Here is a 16068-nt window from a genome sequence, read left to right as displayed (position 1 = left end):
TGAAAGTGTGCTGACAATAAATTGAGAGGTCTTTACAGGTTGTTGGTCCAAGAAAAAATTCTTTGCAGTAGGTCTGTCTGGAAGCTTGTTTTTTTACAGATTATTCTGGCACATGGAGGATAGCCAGCTGTTTTGCTCTACTCTCCTAATAGCATTGCTTAACTGTGTCCTACCTCCCTAAAGAAAACAGCTTGTAGTTCAAAAAGCTTAGCATGACTTGGATGAGCCCTAATGATGACTGGAAGCCTTGACTCACCATGCACAGTGCATTAATACATTGCACCAAATATATGGCCTAGTTGCAAAGCGTCAGATTCTCCTTTAAATCCACGAAACATTTCCATCGTAGCCGATATGGCCAGTCATCTAAAATGGGCATACAATTTTTTGGACATTATTTATAAACAAGCATAAGGTCAAATACAGAATGGTGTTCTAAACAGAAGTTTAGATGGAGACAAGATTTCTAGTCTTTCCAACATCCTCTCTCCTGAACAGAAATCTCTAACTGCTAAGCTCCCCCTTTGCACTGTTCTCTCCCTCCCCTCCCTCCATCCCATCATCACCCTTGAAGCAGCTCCCTGGCTCATTCCTCTTTGGGAGAATGGGGGTCTTTTTTCGCTTCATCCTCGTGGGCGGGCTGCTGTTCCCTCAGCCAGGCCAGTTACATCACATTAACTTTAATACATTTAATACATTAATCTTTATGTTGTACTCATTACGCTAATACTAAGCTAATTGAGCTAATACTACTGTACTGTGTGAAAGTTTGGGTGTTCTGATGTGAAACATCCTGCTGGAACACAGAGCAGTTTGAGTCCAACCAGCTTCTTTCACAGCCTCAAAGTTCTCTATCACCGAGCCAGGGCACAGCAATGGAGACTCAGGGAAAGCACACACTGTAGCCCTGCGGTGTGTATTCACAGGTGGTGCCCCCGCGGCACACTTCAAAACACACATTAACACACCCTCCGCCTCTGCGAAGGCTTTTTAAAAAATAAATCCCAAGCATTTAATAAAATGAAAAATAAACTTCTGCCAAAAATGAACCTACGCATTCACTCCAGATTTACAGATATCACTCTAAACTGTAGACTTTGAATTGACTGTGCTCACAACCACACACATAGCCAGCACACAGCCACTGTACACATGTACACATCATGTGCCCTTAACTTTGATTTGATTGCAGTAATGAAATGATTACTTTATGATTAATCTGCTTATTTTGAATTACATTTCATGTTTCATTTCCACTGATTGTTTTATTCAAGATTACATTCCAAGATTTCAAGCATTTTTGTGAATGCACTAAATAGCATTTTAAATAACAATCTACAAAAGAAATGTCAGACATATTGTGACTGGTTACAGATGTGATTGCATTGTGACCGCTTACAAATGTATATATTTGAAGGACTGAAATGTTTTCTTTCTAAAATCTGCACTCAGGGCAACAAGGGAAGTCCTGGCTCATCTGGTCCTATAGGCGAAAGAGGAATAAGAGGTCCTCAGGTTTGTACAAATTCCTGTATTAATCTGACTATCCAACTTTTGAAGATCACCCTTTTGAAGATCACCTTTTTGCCTGCTGGCGATAATGGTAACCAGTGTACTGTATATAGTGCTGCTAGCACCGGTGTTTGCCATGAGAAATACAGTCACAGCTGCTGCAGAGAGCTCTGACCTTTAATCGATTAACTGAGCTTCTCTGGTCACGTATGTACAAGTAGGTCTAAACTCCAAAGTTCGTGGCTCTGTTTTTGCTTTTTTTTACTTTAGAATATTTTAATTTGTGTTTTAAATGAGACATTATATATTTTTTTGCCATTCTAGGTACAGTAGGTTTCGTGAACTGCTCCTGTACATTAGGAATGATATCCTGGTAGTCTGTGTGACTAGGGACAACAGCAAGAGGCTCCCAGCAGGGCTGACCTGTCCACCTGCAGCTATGGATTCCATTGCTGATAGGGGGTGCTGTGTGGTTCAGGGCTGGTCACAAGCCTGGCTAACAGTGAGCGGATGAGGGGCAAGATGCACCCCTCATGTTGCTGTATACATTACCCTGTCAATGTTGACCCTACATTACTCATTGTCCAGGTTGCATGGCAAGGACAAAGACGTGGTCTGTAGGTCCCTTAATCTTGACAGACATCTGGTGTAAAAATCATTGCTTCGTCACTCCAGAGACATTTTGAAGAGCATATGGGAAAAATGAGATTAACAGAGGTCGAACGCCGCCAATGTCCCATAGGGTCAAGAACTACTTTGTACTTTTTTCAGGGACTTAAAGGAGATGTTGGAGAAAATGGACCCCCTGGAGAGAATGGACCAAAGGGGCCACAGGTGAGAGGGCTTGATACTCATTGTCTTCTCGCTGGTTTCACCCTGTCCTTTCAACAACGTCCTTTAGAGTATCCTCTGTAATTCCCCAGGTGCATTCAAGCACATAAAACAATCTAGAATCTTCTCAGTCTGCTGCTCAGTCTGTTGAAGCTTTTAATGCTGAATCTATGCTGTGGTCCCGCGTATACATTTCAGAAAACATACTACTTTTTTACAGTTTAGAATATCCTGATACAAGGAGAGACACCACAGAGGTGCGAGACTTTATTTATTCATCATTACGAAAAAGCTTAGAAGGGCATCCTGGGAAAAGGGTAAGGGTGCTCACTTGAGAGCAGGTTGAGCTCTGTCACTAGCCTACTGTGACTGGGATTCCCCAAGCTGTGGTTTAGAAGAGGCTGGGTAGTTATGAACAGTCACCATTTACATGAAGAAGACAGACCTTCCTTACCAAGAAGATTAGATTTCCTTGAGCAGTCGACATCTGAACTGGACAACACCAGTGCTTTTGGTATAAGATAGTTAAACCCCTCAAAAAGTAACATTAAGTGAAGTTAATTCATAAACTGAAAATTGTGAGAATCTGAGGTTGAATGAGCACCCAAAATGAAAATGTATTCATGCTCGGAAGAGCTCCAGATGAGATCATTAATAAAATACCACAGGGGGGGTTAAATGAAGGATGCAGACTTTGGTACAGGCAGTTCATGATGCTACAATACAAGGTCAGGAGGCAATTACTGTGCGAGCAGTAAGAAAACGTAGACGCCATGCAGGACTGTGCAAATACCTGGCACATGGAGATCACACTGACGAGTGCTGACCACTCGAAGCAGCACAGGAGTCGGTTTCATTACTGTGTGCGGGACTAGAGAAGCTCATCGGCTACTGTATGTGACCTATTTGTTGGTAGGGCGCTCCTGGGAAGCAAGGCCCAGAGGGAAGTAAAGGAAATCCCGGGGAGAGGGGCAGAAAAGTAAGTGTTTCTCTTCCTTAGCATTGTACCGACACATGTACGAAACCCCTCAGGGCAATCTTTCTGTTGGCCGGGCCTATAAAATCGAACTCCGCTGTTCGATTGTTTTTTCTAAGCACAAGTCTGCAGTCATCTCCCTCCCCGTCTCACTCCCAATGATACTGCAAAAAAACAAGTCACCTCGTGTCAAAGCACTTCAATTTCATGTTTAGCTGTGTAATTCAACAAGTAAAATAACGTGGGGACAGGACTCGTTCATAGGAGCATGTTTTGTATGTGTTTCGGGTACTGCTCCTTCAGCCAAGATTTAGAGGAAGTCAAGACCATCTGCACGTCAATGTATTTTTTAGGACTTTACATTTGTCCTTGTGAATGTTGCATAAAAAGTTTGTGTTTACAAACGAGTTGTTACTGTGTTTTTCTTTCTTGAGAGGACTATGTAACATGCACCCAGTCTTTTGATGCAGCTGGTCTGGTCAACAGTACCTGAACTTTTATATTATCCAGTACTTGTTAATGTCAGAAGAGGCTGGGGCAGACAGGATACCCTTTCATTTCTCACCCTGCACTTCCCGCACTGTTGCCAAAGACAGTGTTTCTGTATTGCTGCCATTGCAGTGGCTGTGGAAAAGGTGTTTTTCTCACATCGCCTTTTAAAAGCGTGTTGATTGTGGCTGTTTAAGATCCCACGCCTCAAAAGTTCTTAACAAAATGCTGCAATTGCTGCTTGCTGTGTTGCATGTCATTGTTATAGCTGAGAAACCTCATTTGAACAAACTCCCCCCTATTTCTGTGGCTTCTCGAAATAATTACTCATGGCTGCAAGGACAAATTTTCCTGCATCCTTAAATCTCTCAATTATTACAGCATTTGTACAGTCCATCTTCAAAGTCTACCAAATCCCTGTGAGGCTTTAGTTCATCTGGCTTTTTGTTCTTTCCAAGTGAAGAAGGAAAGGAGGGGAGAAGATTGCAAAATGGAAAGATGGTGTGCCCCATGAGGCTTGGAGAATCGCCAGAAAGATCTCGGCACACTAAGCATGACATGTCAGAAACTCAATAAAGCTTTTGATATAAAGCAATCATCCTATGAAATATAAAGAGGGTGCTGTTTTCCTTCCAGGAGAGCTAGGAGCTAGGATTGAAATTCCATGTAATCAATATCTGATGAATTAAATGTAGCAGATGTCACTGTGAGGGTTTTGAGCATGCTAAAGGGCTTGAATGCTTCCATCTGTTTAACCTTTCTAAATTTGAGAAAATAGTTGGCACAGATGGTGTTGTTAATTTACTATGAGCTATTTAAAAGTGTGTAGATAGCTATCATCCAATTTATAAAACATACATTTAAAATCTGAATTTCCATAAATTAAACATAATATGAGGTGAACAGGGTTATGAATAACTTATCATTCTTTAAACTGAAGTCCTTTTATTGGACTGAAGTTCATACTGTATTTATACAGTCAGAAAAGAGCTCCTTATGTTTTCAGGTTATGTACACAATGTATTACATTGTCTCATGGGTTTTTGTGCTTTTTGTTCGAATAATTGTTTTCCCTCCTCATTTGCTTTTATCTGCATTTCTTTCATTACCAGTCTGCTCTGTTTTTCTTTTGCTGTCCTTCAGCATTTCAGACTTCAGCAGAGCTCTAGGAGGAGCTGAGTTCCTGCATTTTGCAGCAAACAGTGAATCTAAAATCGAAATCTAATCTAAGATTATCTAAGAAAATCTAATCTAAAATGAAGCTTTTTTAGGTGGTGAGATATGAACCCTTCGTTATAAACCCTTCACCACTCTGAGGAAAAGCAACAGAATATTAAAAAGTCAATAAAACACCATTATTATCATCACCGCATTTTTAATTCAAATATAGTTTCCTTTTTTACCACAATTTGTAAGCTCAGTTGCTCTCCAGAGAGAGGTGGAGTTAAGAGTGTGTAGTAACTCGCGTTTAAAGATGTCCTTCTTGTGTCTGTATGCCAGGGCGAGCCAGGAGAGCCAGGCTTGAAAGGAGAGACTGGTCCAGTTGGCCCCAGAGGAGACCAGGTTGAGCTTCAATTTCTACAATTCAAACTGTCACGTCAGGGACACTGAATCCACTGGGGAAATGGCGCTACAGATAATGCGCAGTAATTCTTGGTATTTACAGTATATCTGAAATATTTTTTATCTTTCGAGATTGAAGTTTGCCATGCCAAAGTTTAAAATGCAAACAAAACCCAGACTCGGAAGAGCCCACTTAAATAACAAACCCCTACAATGCCTCCAACACAATCACATTTGAATGTTCTTCACCATGGATGGCTAATAGGACACCTGGCAATGCCTAAAGCCTGTTATTGTCTCTCGATTTGATCTCATTTACTGTATGTTCTGATAACATACGTGTGGAAGAAACTAGAGAGCAATGCCCAGATTTACAGTACAGTTCTGTCTGTTTTACAGGGTGAAGACGGGAAAGATAAATTTGGAGTTCCCGGCAAAGCAGGGAAAAAAGTAAATATATGATAAGATTGGTGTTATTTTATGCCGATTCTCTAAGAAAATAAACACATGAATTAACCACACTTGTTTTTCCAAAACAGGGGGATATAGGATTCCAGGGATTTCCAGGAATGCAGGTACTGTACTTAAACATATGAATGTATTTCAGCTTTTCCAAAAGAACGCTGTGGACTTCTTTTCTCCTGTGCTTCACGGCCCGGCCTATTAATCTCGTGTGTTTGTCATTTAGGGCGCAGATGGTGACAAAGGAGAAAAAGGAGTCAATGGGCCGAAGGGGATCCGAGGAAAGAGGGTGAGTGTCAGTGGGCGGCGTGTAAGAAATGATAAATACCACTACATGTGTCTTGCACTCCCTGTTGGGTCTTAAAAGCCAGTTCGTGGGAACGTCTTTGCATCTGATAGGACCGAGTTTAATTGGCAAGTGCACTAGACTTGATCTGAGATTTGAGTGGCACGAAGATGTAAAGATGCTTCTGCTGCTGAAAATCACGTGGGACACTGCCCTCCGACAGGTTTCCCATGTTGCATAGGTGAGACTCAAATCGTTGTCCGTTCTATCTGCTGTAGACGCAAACCCATAACCTAAGAAAGGGGGGACATTCCGTTTTTTTCATTGTTTACGAAGATACAGAGATAAAGGCTAAAAACAGGAATTTCCAGGTAAAACTCTGGGAGTTTGGAACCCTGCAATGAACACCTTTCACTGTTTGAGTCCTGCGCTGATACATTAAGCATTAAGCATTAATCGAGATGTTTATTAATTAAGGAAAACATTGGATTGGTTTCAGTGAGGTTCACACACACCATAACACTTCAGGACTCTGTGACCTTTAGTGACTGAGGAAGCGATTGACAGTCCCCTACAGTGAAGGCTGTTTTGGTGAGACAGCATGATAAGGATTGAAAGATGCTTTGGAATATTTAGGGGGACGGGGGACCTCCTGGTGTTCCAGGCGATCCAGGGATCCCAGGACATCAAGGACCAAAGGTAAGAAAGATAAACAACAGGACTTGTTTTTTTTTAATTAGTGTGCCATAACATACATCTGTTGTGCAGTGAAAATCATGATGGAGTCACGCATATCAAAAAGCATTGGTTCTGTCCTTCGTATTTTGCAAAAAACAACTAAAGAAAAAGGGATGAGATGTGTGTGCATTTTCTCTCCACAGTTCTGGAAAAAATGGGAATTAATCAAATGAAAGGTTCTAGCCATTCAGGGTATGGTTAAGATTGTGTAACAATAAAGTTTGGTGGTGTTTCCAAGTAATGTTGCTCAATCAGATGATTTCTTTCATGAAAGGAGTTATACAGAGTTGAGCCCTGGAGAAGGAATGCATTAGGATCGCAGTATGAAGGTGAAGAATGGTCACAACTAAAATCTGGAACTCAAAGGGGTACAGTATTTGCTGTTGTAAAAAGAAAAAAGCAAAATTGTGCCTCTCTAGATGAGTAGAATCCTTGTTATGTGTTTTGATAAATTTCCCTTTCCTTTATTCTACGTGTGATTGTGAATTGTTTTGTTTCCTTTTAGGGGCTTAAGGGACAGAGAGGAGAACAGTCAATGCCAGTATGTAGCTTTTTTGTTGCATCTGTATGCATTCAACTTGGTATCACAGACCACTTCTAAAGAGGTTCTCTGTTCTTTCACTTTTTTCAATTTAGAAATGTGACCTTATCAATTACATACGCGCAAACTCTGGTAAGTGCTTGTCAATCGTTCGTGTTAAACATTGATGCTTCGTGTTGTATTTATACAGTTGCATGCTGGCTGCACATGCTACATCCTGTGGAGTTTCTGTTGATAGATTTTACAGTATACAGGACACACGCACTTATGGATAAACATCTACTAACGTAAGAATTTTATATACAGTATATGAATGCAGAAAGCATGAAAAGTGTTGTGCACTCAAAGGGTCAGAGGAGTGAGCACAGCCAGAGCTGTTCACACTGGGACAGGATGAGTGAAATTGTTCTGGATCCTCAGACAGTAAATTAAATTTTTAACGAAAGAAATGTGTGCACAGTGCAGTGATCCAGGGAGAGTGAAATATGTTGTGTCTGAGGTCTGCCAATTTCATTTTCTTAAAAAAAAAGCTTTAGCTGGCTTCCGATACTGTAAAATCTAGCATCTAGCTCATAAACATGAAAAGCTCGGAGTGTTAGTCTGTGTCTTTGGAGAGATAGTGTGAAAAAAGGAAGACCAGGGAGGACAACCTGTATAGATACATTGTAGAAAATACACATTTTAATGTAAGACTTTGTGTTTTCAAGAAAACATTCCAAACAAAGAAAATAATATTATACTGGTGAATATGTGTAAAGCAGCCACTGAAAGGAATTCTAGAGTGAAACTTACAACAAATTTAATATCATCCATTCGGATGATTAATATACTCATTAAGCAATGCAACAATAACTGGATTATCATCTGTTTGTAAAGTACAAAGGACAAGCAGATCCTATGGAAACAGCTGCTACTGCATGTGCACCTGTATTTACAGTAGGGTGCAGAACACAAGTGTAGACAGAAAAAATTGTAAGGAAGTCTGTTTTCAGGGTATCAGATTAAAGAGGAGCTTTTTTTAGATGCACTGTTTCCAAAATTTCTCTGGACCTGTTGGATTATGTACCTTGTGGCTTTGACAAACCAGGACAAGGTTTGGGAGTTGTGTATATTGGCTGATGAAGTTTGAGTAGTTAGCTGCTTTGCCTGCAGAGGACCAGGTAAAAGCTAATTCAGTGCTGAGAGGAAAAGAAGACGGCCCCCACACCTGAAGAAGGCTCCATAGCCACAGTGCTACAATGTGGGTCTTTTCTTTTCCTTTCAGCATGGATTAAACATTCACCTGTTCCTGTGCATTGGCTGGCTCTGTGATGTACCTGCACTTGTATTATTAAATAAAGATGTCATCCATGTGTCTCAAGATTAGAGTAATTATTCAGAATAATTGTTATTCTGTAACATAATGAATACATAAGTATTTAAATCATGTCTGCAAATGTTTGCAGTGTTCTAAATGTTCCTGATGAGGACTTTTTTTAAAGTTGTTTAAATAAATATTGTTCTATATATTGTTCTATATATTGTAAATATTGTGCAATTGTTCCTCTTTAGTTTATGTAAAATAAAAAGGCCATGACATCATTAAGTCTAATTTCTTTGTTGTTTTGTTTTTCAGCATGCGCATCAGGTAAGATTGCTTTCCTCTTTCGTATCCCTCACACAATATGGAAGCACAGGCTGAACAAAAGCACGCTAATCGTTCCGATAACTTTGCGTTGAACTGTGGCTTCGCCTGTTCATTTATATTTGGAAACCACTGCAGCCCTGGAAAGGGACTCCACTCATCGTCAAATCATACTCAGACATACCATGGGTGTATGCATATGTACATATGTTTTATTATCTGTACTTAATGTAAGTATGAGTTGAGTTTGAATGTGAAACCATCTTGCCGCCTGCTACTGTATACCTAGAATATACTTTAACTTCTTTTTAATGCCTCAGCTTTTTCTTCCCTTGTTCCAGGGAGAAGCGATTGTCCAGTCTATCCCACAGAACTGGTGATTGCGATCGACATGTCAACTGAGGTGACGCCAAAAGCATTCAATAAAATGAAGAACATAGCTTCTCTGGTCCTAGATGACCTCTTCATCAGCGAAAGCAACTGCCCGATAGGAGCCCGTGTCGCTGTCCTGTCGTACAGCTCTAATGTGAAGCAGTTAATCCGCTTTGTGGACTACCGCAAGAAAAAGCTCCTCCTGGAGGCTGTCAAAAACATCGCCTTCCAACGCTCCAGCAGTTCACGAGATATCGGTGCCGCCATGAGCTACACGGCAAGACACCTTTTCAAACGCACGCGGATGGGGGCTCTCGTAAAGAAAATGGCTATCTTCCTGACAGATGGGTCTTCCAGAAACACAGAATCAGTACACACGGGTGTTTTAGAGTTAAACGCCATGGGCATCACTGCAGTGGTCATTGCATCTCGTAAACTTCCTAATCTTCAGAAGGCCTTCTCGGTAAGAAACATATTTGGGGAAACATGAGTTTCTTATTTTCTCAGCTTCTGCTCAGTGAAGGAGTAAGCAGTTTTCCAAGACCAGGAATGACAGGAATGTTAGAAAGTCTTGACTGACTGTGTTGATAGTTTTATTCCTTGGGCTCTTCGGAAGCCTGTGATGTTAGTCACTAAGCTGATGGGTGGATGAGCTCCTGAAGAAATAATACTCCACACAGTAGGTTTGAATGAATGAATTGTAAAGGACGAAACTATTCAACTCATCGCTGTAAAAATTTAATTTCCAGAAAATGCAGACCTAAATAGGACTGAGAAACAACGTAGGTTCCACCTCTTATATTCAGAAGCAATCTTACGATCATTAAAATAATTGAACTTGAAAAAGAAATAAGGAAGCTAAAGTTTTTTTTATCTTTTAAAAAGCCTTTGTTTTTAAAATAATTTTGTCTGTTTCTTTACTGCAATGCTGAAAGGTTGAGCCTAGCAATTTTGAGGTGGTCATCATACAAGAGCAGAATCCGAAAAGGGCTTTGTCCGGAGTGCGGCAGTGTTACTTCTGCTATGGTGAGTCCATAAACCAGGAGCGGTATTCTTACAGGGTGTTTAAAAATAGATATTTTCGTGCCTGAAAATCTCACTTTTGCGAAGGATTAAGGCTATGAGCACTGAACCTTTTAAATGTGGGAGTGGATCTTAAAGACTCTGCGTCTTTGACATGCGCTAATTTGAAGCTCTATGTGGGGGGAAAAAAAAATAACTCTGCCAAAGATGACTGAAAAGAAAACTCATCTTTCGTGTATTCCTTTCGCGTAGATGAGTGCAGTCCAGACCCAGCCTGTAACAGGCGACAGGGCGGCCCGCCTGTGATCACCCAGGAGATGGACGTGGCTTTCCTGCTCGACAGCTCCCATGAAATGGGCGGCGATCAATTCGAAAGGGCGGCAGACTTCCTCCGTGCGGTGCTGGATTACTTTGCCGTCAGCGACGAGCTACGCCCTTCCGCGGCTCAGACGAGACTGGCTCTCTTCCAGCCGAGCACCGGCCTGGATCCCATTCGCGTGATCTTCGATTTCCCCAGCCGCGACAGTCTGTCGGAGATGAAGAGGAAAGTCCGACAGGACCTGCACCACCTGCAAAGCTCGTCTGGTGTCGGGAGCTCCTTGCAGTGGATAGTTAACAACTTCTTCACAGAAGCTGCCCGTCCCAGACGTGCCAAAGTGATATTCACCATTCTAGGCGGGAGGTCCGAGCCTTGGTTGAGGGAGAAACTGAAAGAGGTGTCCCTCAAGGCCAAGTGCCAGGGGATCGTCCTCTTTACACTAGCGTTTGGGAGGGGTGTCAGCGATACCGAGGTGGAGCAACTGTCCGCCCTTCCTGTGAGTCAGCACTCGTGTCAGCTGGGAAGGGTTGTGGAGCCGGACATTGAATATGCACTGAAGTTCACCTGGACGTTCTTCCGTCAGCTGGCAGGTGAGTGTGAGAACTTCCTTCACTTCTCTCCCCTTCCTGATGCCACAGGGCACAGCCAGTCACGAGACGGGCTGGTTTTACCCCGCTGATGATGTGTAGCTGCAACAGTAACCCTGCTCAGTACGAGAGGGGCCGCAGGTTCAGACATCTGGTGCGTCTTCTTGGCTGAGGAGCCAATGGTGCGAAGCTACCATCTGTGGGATCGTGACTGAACGCCTCTAAGTCACAATCCCCCCTGAATGGCATACTCACACTACAAAATGTTTGATTGATCTGGTCCCCTGTAACTTGTTTGTAGACTATTTTATTTTTTACCAATGGTATACCAATATGTAATATTCACCCAAGTACACCCAAGAATATGTAGTATTCGCACAAGTACTTATGAGATTGACACTAGACTTTTAAAATATCTTTGTTTTTTATTTTTCCATGAAAAGACTGAGGATGACTGAAAAAAATAATAGGAACAAGCCAAGTAAGCATTTCATATAGTATTAGTTTTTTTTCAGCATACTCTTGATTAGGACACTGATTCTGTCACAATCTCAAAAAATAGTTTTAAAAAACTGTTTCTTATGGTGTCAACATACGGTGCAATATGAAAGCCTACAGTATAGCATGAAAGCTGTTCCCCGAGGGCACACGTAAAGACAAACGCACACACACACTCAGGCCGTCAAGTTTGCTAGAACTGACCTACCAGGAAACCCACAAGCACACTGGGAGAACAAGCACACAAACTCCAAACTCCGCGCAGATAGAACCCCAGTTCTGGAACTGAATCCAGGGCCCCAGGGCTGTGAGGCAGCAAAGCTGGCCACTGAGCCACTGTGCCCTCCCGTATTTACTGTTGGATCTGTTTAATGTAACTGTATTGGAGCTCACCCCTTGACCCTGAATTGGAAAAAGTGATTAGAAAAAAGAGATTTTGAGCCCTGGATTTTTTTTTTCAGAACTGTGGTGCCTGTGCAGAGCAGACTGTTTCTACATGCTTTCCTTTCTCTTATTTTCTTTCTCTAAAGGGATTTTTCTACAGTATTTCATGAACGAATCCTGAAAAAAATACCCTCATTTTAATTTTCGACTTTTACACACAAACTGAGCCACAGTTTAAAGATGTTGTAAACAATAACTTCTTTTTCATTTGTTTCTTGTTTCTTTGTAGAAAAAATCAATACATATCCTCATAAAAGTCTTGCACCTCAATGTAGAAAGCTTAATGTCCAGCTACAGCCACAAGGTGATGATGCACAGGTCTTCTCAGCAGAAAGGTAGTTTCATTTTAGTTTTCATTTTAACAGAAAACAGTATTTACCCTCTTCATGGGTTGAATCTTAATCTGAACTCAGATAATTAAATTCACAGAAATTATTAATAATATGAAACCTTTCTATTTTAATAGTTTTTGAGGAAAACTGAAAAATTAAACTATAAATACTTTAAAGTTGAGGAAACTAAACAAATGGAATAACCTGTTAGGCAAGCTGTCAGTTAAAAAGTCTTTTTGGCACAATAAATGTAATATTACCACCCAGTCATAATGGTGTGTCATGGTGTTTTCAGCATGATTCCCGTGACTGAAGAACAGCAGAGCAAAAGCAAGGATTTTAAGACAAACAGAACTGTAACACAAACATCACCTCCCATTCCTGGTGAGTATACAAGACTTTTTAAATTCGTATTTAAAGTTTATACTAGGTGATTGTCAATTAACCTGCATTTTCACCTACTGTTAATATTCTGCATATATGTTACATTATTGTGTAACTCTATGTACTGTATGTGATGCATCTCTAGCAGTCGTTTATCACAGTTGTAATATTAGGATTAGGAGATTAGAGGATTAGTGATTAGGAGTAGTTCTCCCGATTATACCTACTTTTGTTAGATCAAGAGTTAGATCTCCTGTTTTGAACTTAATTTTTTCTTCCATAATTATTTGTTTTCTGCAGATCGCTGCTTACTGACAATGGAGTATGGTACAACTTGCAAAGGACTTCAAAGGATAAGGTGGTATTACAGCAAAAGTAGAAATAACTGTTTGCCGTTCTGGTATGGTGGCTGTTTTGGGAATGAAAACCGATTTATTTCAAGGGAAATGTGCCTTAGGATATGTACTTCACAAGACGTTAAAATCAAAATGTAAAAATGACAAATCGGCCCAGCAGGAAAACAAGGTGATCCTTGAAGAAAATTGGAAAAATGTGACCACTGAACATGAAATTGTCAACATTAATGATTTCTAATGAGGTTTCCATACAAAGGAGTGGTTATGTATCTGTAGCCTAGTAAACCTGTTGAAAAAGCAGTACCTCCTCAGAAAAATGTGCGCTGTTGTACACAAAATGTCATACACAAAGTCATTCTTCCCTTCATGATCTTCCAATATCTTCCAAACAACATTTATAAATACTGAACATTATGCCATAAGTGGGAAGTTCAGTTTAATTGTCCTTCTGTGGTGAAGTAAAAGTCTGACATTAACATTTAATATTTTTACTTATACTACATAGTAAGAAACCAGCATTTTACTTATTTAGGACTTTTGTTTATTAAGACCTTCATTAACATTAAAAAAATCATTAACTTTTTATTTAAAACAACATACAGTTAAAGATACTCCTTTTAGTTCTGTAAGAAGAAAAGCTAGCCATGTACGAGAAGTTCATTCAAAAGCTCCAACATGAATTCACTTTGCATGGTGAATTAGGGTTGACTGGTCTCTGACTAGTCTCAGCTGGGGATAGAGGAGAAACACTGAAAATGGTAACCAGCAGCAGCACAGAATTTCAGCCGTTTCTCAGGCACTCGGAGTTTCCCGTTATCATAACTGCTTACCCTGTTCTGCCTGGATGTTTCTTTCCACACGTGTCTGTGTACAGCTCAGTTTCTTTATGTTCACCCTTCTGAGTCAATGTGGTGTGCTGGGTCAGCTGCTGCCTAACACCAAGGAAGGACTGGATAGAATCAATATTTCTGCGTTCTGTAGAACAAACATTTCTAACTCCTGATAAATGTGCAGTGCAAAACACTGAAATAAGCACGTCGAAAAGTCTTTCCTAGTGTGAGGTGCTGCTGCTTCAACCATATTAGTCAACCCTAATACGGTGCTAAAAGTAATGTTGGGAGATGTTTTTTTAAGGATAGTGTCCTGTACAAAGTTCAGAGCCAAGACACAGACACTGTTCTTAACTCACATTGTCTTCTACACATAGACACAGCCGTGCACTTTTGAACATGAAAATCCCTGACCCCCGTCTGATAAGTGGCTCAGTTGGTTAAAAGCCCCTGTGTGGATGTGCAGAGTGAGTCCAGCTGGCGCCAAGTGTGGCTTCTGGTCCAGACCTTGTCCCTGACTGCTAGCAACAGCTTACAGTTGCTGATGAGTGTTCCAGTGTTGGTCACAGTGGATTTAGCTAGAGAAGGCCACTTTCAGAACATCGAGCAATTTAGGAGTTGTTAAATGAAATTTAATGTTTTAGGGGAAAATTTAAAAAAGTCTTTGTGATATATATACTGTATATCAATTCCACTTACCTACTTTTAAGTGATTTTGAGTTTGTGTAATACAGTTTTTGAATGTTAACAAAATGCTTCAGCCCATCTTAATTTTCAATGCACTAAATTAAAATACACGTTGGTCATGTACATGAAAATGTACATAATGGATAAGTACAAGACAAGACATTAGGTTATGTACAAGACAATAGATTAATGCCTATTTTTCTTCACGAACATAAAATTAATCTAACTAAAGAAGCATGTATTTTGCAAAAAAGTCAAGAATAAGTGGATGTTTTTTTGGGTGGGGTGTGAAAATATGATTTTTCTATATATTAGCAAATTTTAAAGAGATTACATCACGACTTTGTGAACTAAAAGGATGATAAATACCATTAAATAATGTGTCCCAGAGCTCTTATCAGATCATTGTCACACAACCAGTAAAAAGAAGCAACTGAAGAGAAAATACATGCATAATTAAGAACACACCGAACGCTGGGGAGAACTTTAAGCAATACCCATCTGCCTACATGTTTTTTTAGCAGCTGAAGGATGCTTATGCCACTGCATGAACACTCGAAACCACACAACCAGAAGGCTCTTCCACCCAGAAAACATTTAGGCAATGATTTACCGGAGACGGCCAGGATATGAACAGATAGTCTATGGAGATTTACTTATTCCTGTTCACAGCTAAAAAATGTTTTTAGATTAGAGTTTTTAACTCCCTTTTAAGTTGCTGAAGTTCTCTTTCTAAAGACTTTTGAATATTAGTTTTTCATGAGAACATGTGGGACTTATCTGTGCACAGCTGGAGGTTTCCAGTATTTCCAAGAGAGGCTTTGGGCCTTTATCTTCTCCACATGCGTGTAACATTCCTATTGTCCTCTGCTCTAACGATTCTTTCCAACTCCTTACTCAATCCTCTGCTTAAACACATACGTCAATTAAGGACACCTTCAGATGAATACAAAATTTAACAGAAATAAACAAAGGCAAGAGCAAATAAGGGTCAAAGAAAAATGGAAATCAAATCAGGCAGCCAGCAAAAATTCACAACACTGTTCACAGGGCTGGGGTGCATCCGTAAGATGAAGTTACTAAGTAGAAGCTGCAAACCTTTTGAAACGTGCTTACAACAAATGTTTCAACAGTGCTAAATGTATTGTTTTGTAGGGGCAGCACTGTGGTGCATTGTGCCCGTTGCTTGCTAGGATAGTCTCCAGCTCCCCTGG

At 40.5% G+C, this 16068-nt stretch overlaps 1 protein-coding gene across 1 annotated transcript in view; it reads left to right on the top strand.

Annotated features, from left to right (window-relative positions):
• LOC148822518 (collagen alpha-6(VI) chain-like) overlaps positions 1-14920 on the top strand; it is a 45986-nt gene extending 31066 nt beyond the window's left edge. The window contains exons 22-38 of the mRNA XM_088929483.1: positions 1453-1515; positions 2284-2346; positions 3260-3322; positions 5309-5371; positions 5771-5821; positions 5911-5946; positions 6060-6122; positions 6756-6818; positions 7363-7398; positions 7494-7530; positions 9014-9025; positions 9364-9857; positions 10330-10420; positions 10670-11326; positions 12495-12600; positions 12893-12981; positions 13282-14920. Coding sequence (XP_088785609.1) covers positions 1453-1515; positions 2284-2346; positions 3260-3322; positions 5309-5371; positions 5771-5821; positions 5911-5946; positions 6060-6122; positions 6756-6818; positions 7363-7398; positions 7494-7530; positions 9014-9025; positions 9364-9857; positions 10330-10420; positions 10670-11326; positions 12495-12600; positions 12893-12981; positions 13282-13475 — 2181 coding nt within the window. The 3' untranslated portion in view covers positions 13476-14920. The remainder of the gene's footprint in view (positions 1-1452; positions 1516-2283; positions 2347-3259; positions 3323-5308; positions 5372-5770; positions 5822-5910; positions 5947-6059; positions 6123-6755; positions 6819-7362; positions 7399-7493; positions 7531-9013; positions 9026-9363; positions 9858-10329; positions 10421-10669; positions 11327-12494; positions 12601-12892; positions 12982-13281) is intronic.
• Positions 14921-16068: the final 1148 nt, after the last annotated feature.

Source organism: Atractosteus spatula, chromosome 12 (genome assembly GCF_055471065.1).
Source record: "Atractosteus spatula isolate fAtrSpa1 chromosome 12, fAtrSpa1.hap1, whole genome shotgun sequence".
Lineage (NCBI taxonomy): Eukaryota > Metazoa > Chordata > Actinopteri > Semionotiformes > Lepisosteidae > Atractosteus > Atractosteus spatula.
The sequence above is the reverse complement of the archived record's forward strand: the minus strand, read 5'-3'. Positions and strand labels throughout refer to the sequence as shown.